This window comes from Pelodiscus sinensis, chromosome 2 (assembly GCF_049634645.1).
Source record: "Pelodiscus sinensis isolate JC-2024 chromosome 2, ASM4963464v1, whole genome shotgun sequence".
NCBI lineage: Eukaryota > Metazoa > Chordata > Testudines > Trionychidae > Pelodiscus > Pelodiscus sinensis.
This window is the reverse complement of record NC_134712.1, coordinates 187,986,167-187,995,520: the sequence shown is the minus strand read 5'-3', so window position 1 is coordinate 187,995,520 and position 9,354 is coordinate 187,986,167. Positions and strand designations below refer to the sequence as shown.

General features: G+C 39.4%; 1 protein-coding gene across 9 annotated transcripts in view; it reads right to left on the bottom strand.

Annotated features, from left to right (window-relative positions):
* Nucleotides 1–287: 287 nt before the first annotated feature.
* NGLY1 (N-glycanase 1) overlaps nucleotides 288–9,354 on the bottom strand; it is a 43,876-nt gene continuing 34,809 nt past the window's right edge. For 8 of the 9 annotated variants that reach the window (XM_075922020.1, XM_075922025.1, XM_075922024.1 and 5 more), the window contains exons 10-13: nucleotides 8,002–8,166; nucleotides 6,526–6,714; nucleotides 2,062–2,239; nucleotides 288–1,168 (exon numbers count right to left, since the gene is read on the bottom strand). In XM_075922020.1, the coding sequence (XP_075778135.1) occupies nucleotides 987–1,168; nucleotides 2,062–2,239; nucleotides 6,526–6,714; nucleotides 8,002–8,166 (714 nt within the window). In that variant the 3' untranslated portion in view covers nucleotides 288–986. The remainder of the gene's footprint in view (nucleotides 1,169–2,061; nucleotides 2,240–6,525; nucleotides 6,715–8,001; nucleotides 8,167–9,354) is intronic. The other variant, XM_075922029.1, reaches the window with a different exon arrangement.

Sequence of the window (9,354 nt, the reverse complement as noted above, 5' to 3'; positions counted from 1 at the left end):
AGAAAAAAAGCTCCTATTACTTTACCAAAACTGGTGCGCATGACTTAGACTGACATAAGTTATTAGCTCCTTAAAAAATGATTATGATCTATCAGGTCAATAAACAACTTAATAAAGGGATAAATATGGATTTCAATACAACGCATGTATTACAAACTAGACATTTTCCAGGATAAAAATTATTTGGCTTTACCCAATTTAAAATCTGTTATGATCTATCATGTAAAAATAGAATGTCAAGGTACATGTTGAACATGACTTTCAAATAAATGTATTTACCCAGTATACTTATTATACTCCAAAATATGTTTATTACTTAAACCACCATATGCATGTATCCAGGCTATTTTTAAAAAGTGCCTTAATATTTATCCAAAGCTCTTGTTCTCAGTATTATGTAAAATAACATTTTACCTTTTTAAATGCCTAAATAGTATGTAGATTTATCCAGAGGAGATGTTAGGGGCTAATATTATCCTTTATATAGGTCTTTTAAAATAAAAAAAATTAACACATGCTACCTGTCAGACAATCAAGTGCAAACAGTAACTCCAAATAATAGCAGAGATTATGAAACAAACAAGCTCCCCAGATTCAAATTTAAAACAGTTTTATGTTCCTCCGTTAAGTTTTGCTTTGCAATAATTATTTCCCCCTTTGACTATGAAGTAAACTTAGGATGGCGTGTTAGTTATAATTCTGAATACCTTAATTTTCGTGTTTGTATTTTGGTGAATCAAGTTTTTACTTAGTCATTTCCATATTTGCTGTAAGTTTACAGAGGAATAAAATTTACAAAGTTCCCATGTTTCTTTATGATCTAATATAAAATTTATTGTTTTCATGATGGCCAAATTAAAACTGGCAAATGGGAAACAAAATCCCAGTAGTATGAACCACAGTAATTGACAATCAAGTTCTCCGCTCTGTATCCACAGCATACTTTATACAATAAATCCCTGCTGCCAACTGCATTTCTTCTCTATTTAGGTTCTCAGAGCAATGAGTTTTATAATTATCTCCAAACAATTTTCTCCATAGTTACTTAAGCTCTCTCTAAACAGCTGGGTGTGTTGCCATGCAGTATCACCATCCCCTCCGCTAAGTTCAGCTTCCAAAATAACTTCTGTTGCATCAGAGAAATCTGAATAGGAACGAAGAATTTTATCTGTTGGAGGGGGGGAAAAATGAATAATTAAAGTTCTGCTACAGATCATTTATATTGCTAGAAATTATGTCCAAGAGGCAATTTGTAATGAACATTAAGGTGTTTAACGTACAGACACTCAAATATATTTAATAATTGACATGGTGGAAAATTCACTACAAATTATTATTTGTATAGTGGTAGTCTCTAGAGCCTCTAGTCAAGATAGGTGGACCCATTCTGCCACATGATGTAGAAATATAAAGACAGTCCCTGTTTTGAAGAGCCCATAGATCTCCTGTATTCACCTGAGTTTTGCTGGATCCTAATTTGAGCTATTTTTCCCAAATTGGAAAACTGTGGCAGATGGAAGTTGTATATGGATTGTTCTCATATTTTTCCCTATTCTTGGCAAAAAAACCAAGCAAAAAACACTTGCATGGGAAAAGGATAAAATGTAATTGCATTTTAACTTTCTTTAATACTAACATTGTTTTTCTCACTTCCACTCTCCTGCCTACCAGTGCTCTACATTTGCATTAGCACTAACGTGAGTTAAACCTTTCTAATCCAGCACCCTTGGGGATAGACAGGTGCTAAAACAGAGAATTTGCCAAACCACAGGAGGTCAATATTTTCTAGTAGCATTACTAACACTTCCACTGTTTACTGGGCTCTTAGAAGACATTTGGGGTAAATTAGAACTAAATAACATCACAGAACACTGAGAGCCAGGACTGGTGGCTGAAAACAAACTTTACGGGACTGAAGGAAACTTGGCCACACCTATGATAAGTGGACATCCAGCTAACTAAAATCTTGCTGGACCATAGATGTTGCCAGACCAGAGTGTGCTGGCCTAAAGAGGTTAAACCTCACTATTAAACATAAAATCAATGAGATTTCACACTTACCTCCAGTCAGCTCTACTTCTGCTATGTTAGAGCGCAATCTCCACCTTATTGTTCCACTGTGAAATGTATGACTGTTTGTTCTAATGGAGATGTTGTCTATTTTTAGACCAACTGACCCACACTCAAACTTCCAGCAGATATAAGCAGAGGATGATCCTTCTCTTCGGGCTAAATAAACCTAAATGGAAAAACATCATGATTAAATTATTGAGCACAGATCAAATTAAATGTCTGACTGTTGTATAAGGCACTGAACTTTCAAGGAAAAAAAACTTACTAAAGGTTGTCATTGAAAAATAAGTTTGTACACAGTAAAACTCTTGCACAGAATCTCCTAACGCCTTATCCTATTTTTACAGTGATACACGGTAGTTATACAATTTCAGTAAAGTGAAGTTTACTTCACTGAAACAGTAAGGGGAGATCTTTCATGTGCTGTGTGGTATTTTAGCAATAGACTCATACTGTTTTATGTAGGGTTCAGTTTTTAAGTAAATTCAGTGTGCCAGATTCTCCATCCTGGTTTGACTCCTTTACTCACTCTTCTATGGTAGTGAAAATGGGCTGAACTGAGATGCATGAGACTCCTCAACTGGTGCAGCTGGCTTTGTGCCATCCTTTCTAGGCATTATCATGCCAGGAGTCAGAGGAGATGACAAGGGTCCACTATGCTCCTTCAATCCCAATCACTGTAATGATCCTTTTGGGGACATAAGCAGTAAGAATATAAAATCCTGTTTAACCAGTTAACTGACTAAAAGGGGCATGGGCACGGAGAGGGAAGACTCCAGACCACTTACCTGGTGCAGCTCCCTGGGGATGCACATGGCTCTGTGTCCCCTGCCACTCCTAGGCTCTGCCCTCTGCTGCTCCTATTGGCTGCAATTATGGCCAATTGGAGCTACAGGGGAAAAGCCCCCGGGTAGTGCTTTGCTCTGTTGCCATTTCCTCAGCCTGGGGCAATGCACTGAGCCGCTTCCTTCCCACATCAGTCAGAGCCTGGGGTTGGGTCCAGGCCCAGCTTGCCTGACCCCAGCTTGCAAGGCTCTGGCCTGCCCTAACTCCCTTGCAGCAGGAAGTGGGCGCTGGTGTTCCACCCCACCAGGCAGGTCTAGGGAGCTGCAGACTTTGAGCACCCACACCAGGTCCCCAGTGCGGGAGTGGGGAGCCAAATCTGGCCCCTGGGCCATAGGTTCCCCAACCTGGTGTAAGGACAGGGTTACCTTCACAGGGGCTGTGGTCGACAGAATGTCTAGGAACCCATGTGATGGTTCATTGATGACCTCCATCTGCTACCCAAGGTTGGAAGCCACCATGTTAAAATGTTTTGATGGGCCCTTAAGTCATCCTGCAGTGGAGCATGAGCTCATTCTCTAGAGACATGTGTTGCCATAGCATCTATTGTAGCCTCCTCCTGAGACACATTAACTTGAGGACTGGTACTGGTTCCAGGGAGTATCCTGGCTTGGGAGTCAAGACCTGCTCCAGCAGGGGGATCGGTACTGGGGGGTGAGCTCTGAAGTTTCCCTGTTCACCCTCTACTGTCCCATCAGTCTCTGAGTGCACCAAGCAGGAGTGCTGTGAGCTAGTCTCTTGGCCTATGGGAAGCCCCCAAAGGTTCCAAAAGCACAATTGTAGGGGTGCTGGACCCTATGGGCCTGGCGCCTTGGGTCATTTCTGCTCTTGGCGCATCTAATGGCAGCATTGTCTGTGGGGATTGAAGAGGAGCTTCCCTTTGGTATGGGTGTCTTGAATAGTTGGACCTGAGTCCAAGCTTGATGAAGATGACAACGTGGACGACAGCAATGACCATCCAATCCTCCTGGTGCAAGAAATTGGTGCAATGAAGGGGGCTTCTTTGAGACTGGTCTTGAAACTGGCTTAAAGGTGGTTGATTCATTAGTGCCACTGACGAATCGTGTCCTGTATCCTGGTTGGGCTTGACACTGATAGTAATCAGTTTCTTAGCAGCCGCAAGGCTTCTGGAATGGAAGGCACTGTACACTTGTCTGCCTGGTGCTGACCAGATGATTGGAGGCAGTGGCACTTCAGCCAGTGGTTGCTGCAGTGCCAGGGCCTAAGAGCAGCCTGGCACAGGTTTTGCTCTATCCTAATCTGTTCACTTGTCTCCCTTTGGTGCTGGCAAGCAAGTCTTCTCCCAGTAACCTCAGTGTTTCTTCCCCAGTACCAGTGAGGAGGACTGATGCCAAGTGTTGTTTTAGTCACTGGTGGAGCATTTTGATGCTAAAGTATTCAATGCCGAGGCTGATTTCTGTTCTGAACAAAGTCTCAGCATTGCCTCCATAAGTAGGATTTTAAGCCTTGCTGCTATCTCTGCGTGCATGCTCGGATTCCAAGCACATGCTGCTGTACTCTTTCCTGTCATCCTCTCCCAAGGTTTGCCACACAAACAACATAGGTTTGCCACAAAAAGAGCACTGTTTAAACCCTGGTACCCAAAACATGCCCTGATACTGGGGGAAGGACTGATAATGACTACTTAAAACTACAAAAACTATGAAAATCTAACTATTTACAGTGAAAAACAATGAAAACCGCTAAAACACTTTGCTCAAGGCAAAGAAAGGAAGTTCTAGCAGGCACATAAACAATAAGAAGGGACTGAAAAGCATGGGCTCAGTTGGGGCCCTCTTATACCAGTGCTATGAGCATGCAGTTGCAGGGGGCACCAGCACAGCTCTCACACCTAAATTGGAATGAGCATATGCAACACATCACAAAGAACTTCAGCTTTGTTGATTTGCTCTCCCTTCATTCCAAATTAAAGGATTAACTTCTTTTTTTAAATGATGGCTTCTCTGGCTGAAGACTACTCTGGACAGCTGTTCAGCTGAACTCCAACTTCTTAGGCTGTATATCTGTTAAAGTTAAAAGACTAAACATCCCACAAGGCAGCATTCTATAGAAGTACCCTTGCACAGCTATACCCCTGAGAAGTATCTGCTGTCAGTTCTCCTACCAACCCCCAATTCTTCCAACTTCATGGAAGAGCTCCTTATTGCTGGTAAACTCTTTTTGCTCAGTCACACAAATCAGTGCTCCCAGCTCCGCTTGTTACATACAGCCAGAGTGGAGAGCTGAGCAAAAGAGCAGATGTATGTATTTAAACAGAGCATTCATTCCCTTGATTAGTGGCTAGTTTTTTTCACCTGGACCATATGTTTCTGGCAAAAATGGGAAAGTTCTGGCAAAAATGGGAAAGTTCTTCATATAAGCATCAGAAAGTGTGAGGTACAGCCACACGGTTAGCAGACCTGGAAGGTGCTCAGTCTAATTTCTTACTATTCCCTGTTCTTCTTCCTCCACTATCCCTCTGTTGCATCTTTTTGCGCTTTATTTTACCCTCTAGGGCTGCGTCTAGACTGGCATGATTTTGCGGAAATACTTTTAACAGAAAAGTTTTTCCATTAAAAGTATTTCCGCAAAAGAGCGTCTAGATTGGCAAGGATGCTTTTGCGCAAAAAGTGCTTTTGTGCAAAAGCATCCACGCCAATCTAGACGCGCATTTGCACAAGAAAGCTCCAATGGACATTTTAGCCATCGGGCTTTACTGTGCAAAAAATTAAGGTGCCTGTCTAGACTGGCCCGCTTGCGCAAGTATCTTGTGCAAGAGGGCTTATCCCTGAGGGGGAGCGTGGAAGTATTTGTGCAAGAAGCACTGATTTTGTACATTACAAAGTCAGTGCTCTTGCTCAAATTCAAGCGGCCAGTGTAGACAGCTGGCAAGTTTTTGCGCAAAATCTTGCTAGTCTAGATGCACCCTAGCTGTTTTGCTCCTTTCCTCTTTGTGCACTTCCCTATGTGCTCTGTCAGGCCAGCACAGAAAATGTCAGAGTGAAATTAACTTCTCTGGTAAGCTTCATTTTTCATTGTTGATAGGAGGCAAAGTCTGGCCTAAGTTGGTGATATGACTGGACAGAGGGAGCTGTCAGGCTAACAATATGTTAGGGAGGGCAAAACTATAGTCACTAATATAGAATGCTCAGCTCCATACTTGGTGGCTTTTTTCTAGTAAATGTCTCCATCTCTAGTTTAGCCTTAATTCCTCTCCCTCTTTGAGTTTGGAGTGCATGGTCACTCTGTTGCTCTGTGTCAGCAGATGGGCAGGGTCTTCAATAATCTGGGTAACTGACAGCTTTTACCCTTCTTGCAGATGGGAGTGGTCATGTTTAGGATAAAGAGTTTCTTCCTCTGCCTGTGCAGTGAAGAGAGGTGATTTACAACAAAGCTATTTCATCACAGCTGAAAAACAATTGAGACTCTTTGGAAAAGAAGTATTCCTTTTAATACATGTAGTACTGTGAGATTTGGCAACTCCAATTGAGTCCTTAAGCATTAAAAGACATTTTAATGCAAAATATGGTTCGTAATTTTAGTCTTTACTGGGACTATAATATTAATCTAGAAAATTCTACAGAAATTTATTTTAATTGCAATCCTTACCATTTTCCAGTCCGTTTCAACCTTTCTCCATATAGACTCTGTCTTCCACACACCTGTCTCCCAGCCACTGATTTTTTCATTATTATTGGAAATTCGTGTATAGCTATCTTCCACTATATTGTAACTGAGGTGGAAAAGTTTAGAGGTCTTCTCTTCCCCAGATGGAATAAAAATTACTTCTTTTCTCTTCTGAACAAAATAAAAAATGGTATGTTGGTGTTTTTTCAGTATTATCAAAGGGGATCATGTTAGTTTTATTTTTGCTTTTTATTTAGCATAAACATCTAGCAAATGTAAATATTTGATGAAATATATTATCATGTCCTTATTTGTTCTATAAGCAGTGTACCAAAGAGATTCACAGTTCTTCATAAAAACTGTACAGTGGTCAGTCAAAAAATACTAGAATTTTTTGCCACTGAAAAATGTTTCCAACTTAGAAATTGTATATTACTTTGCTAGAATATAAACCATTTGCAGAGAAAGGGGGCAGTGCTTTATTTAAAAATAATTAATACCATAAGTCTGTATAAAGAGTTGTTTACAAAAGAATTTTCATATGTATTTATGACAAGGCTGCAGGAGTCAGGTGTGTTTAACAAATTTTATCACCGAGGAAAAGAAGCAAATTTTTAAGCTATACTTAGAGAACAAGCATAGCTCAATGACTAATGCTGAAAGTTACAGCTAATGATAGCCATTTATAGAACAATGCCTTTCAAAATCTGATAGGGAAACTGAAATAAAGGTGGCTTTCAAAATTAAGGGTAAGTGTTAATTTGATAAAGATAATTAGAAAACAAGGGAAAATGGAGTAGATGCACTTAAACGTAGATTTCTAATCATCATTCATAGCCAGAGATTCAGTAAGACAGAAATAAAGTCCTCTAACTATGTATCATTGAAATTAACTTTAGTATCTCAAATCTGAACATTGCTATGAAATCCATTAGTTCCACTTAACTAGCTCTACTTCAGTATTTAGATTGTCATCCTTTTTGCATCAAATGATAGGATCACTCAGAAAAGGATGTGTAAAATGGCAGGAATAACTGATACCTTTGTGTACTGGCCTGTCTACGGCAGGTTTTTTTTTTTAGGAAATTCTGTCTCAGCATAAGGGACTAGAAAATTAAAAACCACAATTAGCTGAGGGGAGAGTGGGGATTATGTAAACATTAATTAATCTCATTTTGTGAGGGCTGCAGTTACACATTCACAGTGGGCCATGATTTACATTTTGTTCACAAAAGAAACAGTTGGTAGAAATTTTCTCTCAAGATTAACTGAATTCTTTAGGCAATTGTCAATAACTTAGTGTGTATGGGAAATAAATACCTTAATTTCAATATTCTTAAATTTCCTGCTTTTGTTATTTTGTGGCTTTAATTAAAAGTATGACAATCATGAGCATACAATTAAGAGACAAACAATTTAGACACCTCTAAGATGATCACCAATTCACAAATTAAATACCTCTGAACCAATTTCACCTCTGGCTACTCTCCAAGCCACTGAACCAGATATCCTTCCACCAAGTTCACCAGGTTTGGGAGTTTGGGGAGAAATGAACTCGACAAGCTCCACAATTGTCCTTTCCAAGAGTACTCTCTTTCTGCTTTCTGACAAGGACTGCTGTCTCTGTAATAAAGTGCAAGAAACATCAAAGAAAAATTATCTTTCAGATTAGTTCCAACTGTAACTCTGCCCTGGAGCGATACCATAAGGAAACAAACATGAAAGAATTAAACTGGACTGGGATCACATGCACTCATATGCCCTACTCCTCACAGTGCCTTTAAAAAAAATGTTTGAGTGCTCTAACTGTATATTTCCATTCCTTAGTCTGGATTTCTTTTAAGGTAAACTCTTAACTGAATTTACTGAGATTATAATACATTTTTTGCATTGTTAAAAACATCCTTGTAATTAATTTTATTCTAAATTACTGATATGTACTCTGATCTTAACATATTTTTTGTCTGGGAACAGAAAAAACGACATGATTATTGGGTCAAGCCTTTCTTCTACAGTGAACTCTTCTGGTTATCAGCAGTCATGATTTGGTAATTATGTCTAAACACAAAAATCACATGATGCCTGAAAGACTAGATTCACATTGATGAATGCTGTTACAAATGCAGTAAGATTAACATATTTTTTTAAAAATAACAGAATTGAGTAAAATCATGGCATTACATTTCAAGATAAATCAAGTAAACCTAAAGAAGTCTGGTATGTAGAACAAGAATTATTATAAAACATACTTTTACCATATGATAAAAAAGTGGGTTTTCATGAGAAAATGACTTTACATGCACAGGATGGAGAGCCCATTTTTGTCTCATGATTTCCATTCCATGTAAAATAAGATAAGCATTTGGACATTTATTTCTTCATGGCCAGTCCTTCTAACAGCCTGAGTGTCAGGCTGGGTTCTTCTCTGATAGCCAGTAAAAAAAGTTCTGCAAAATGAGGTCCTCTCTTACATCTGTATAACATTATGGTCTCACTGAAGTTGTGCAACTCAACTGTTTGCACAGGTATACTTGATTTGAAATTTATTTGACATATCTGTTGGTGGCGGTGCACAAGACAGAATGGAATCCAGCTTACTTTCTCTGCAGAGCCATCAGGAGTAAAAGGAAATAATTTCCTTTTCCCCATCAAAGTAAGGAAATATGCCTGATTACGCAGAGAACAGACTGGTACAAGTAGATGACCATTTTACACTGTTACTTCACAGAGGAGAACAGCACTTTAAGAATTCTTGACTGACTAAAATGCTATGCTGTGACTTGTTTTTATGTGGTCTTATGTAAAATCATA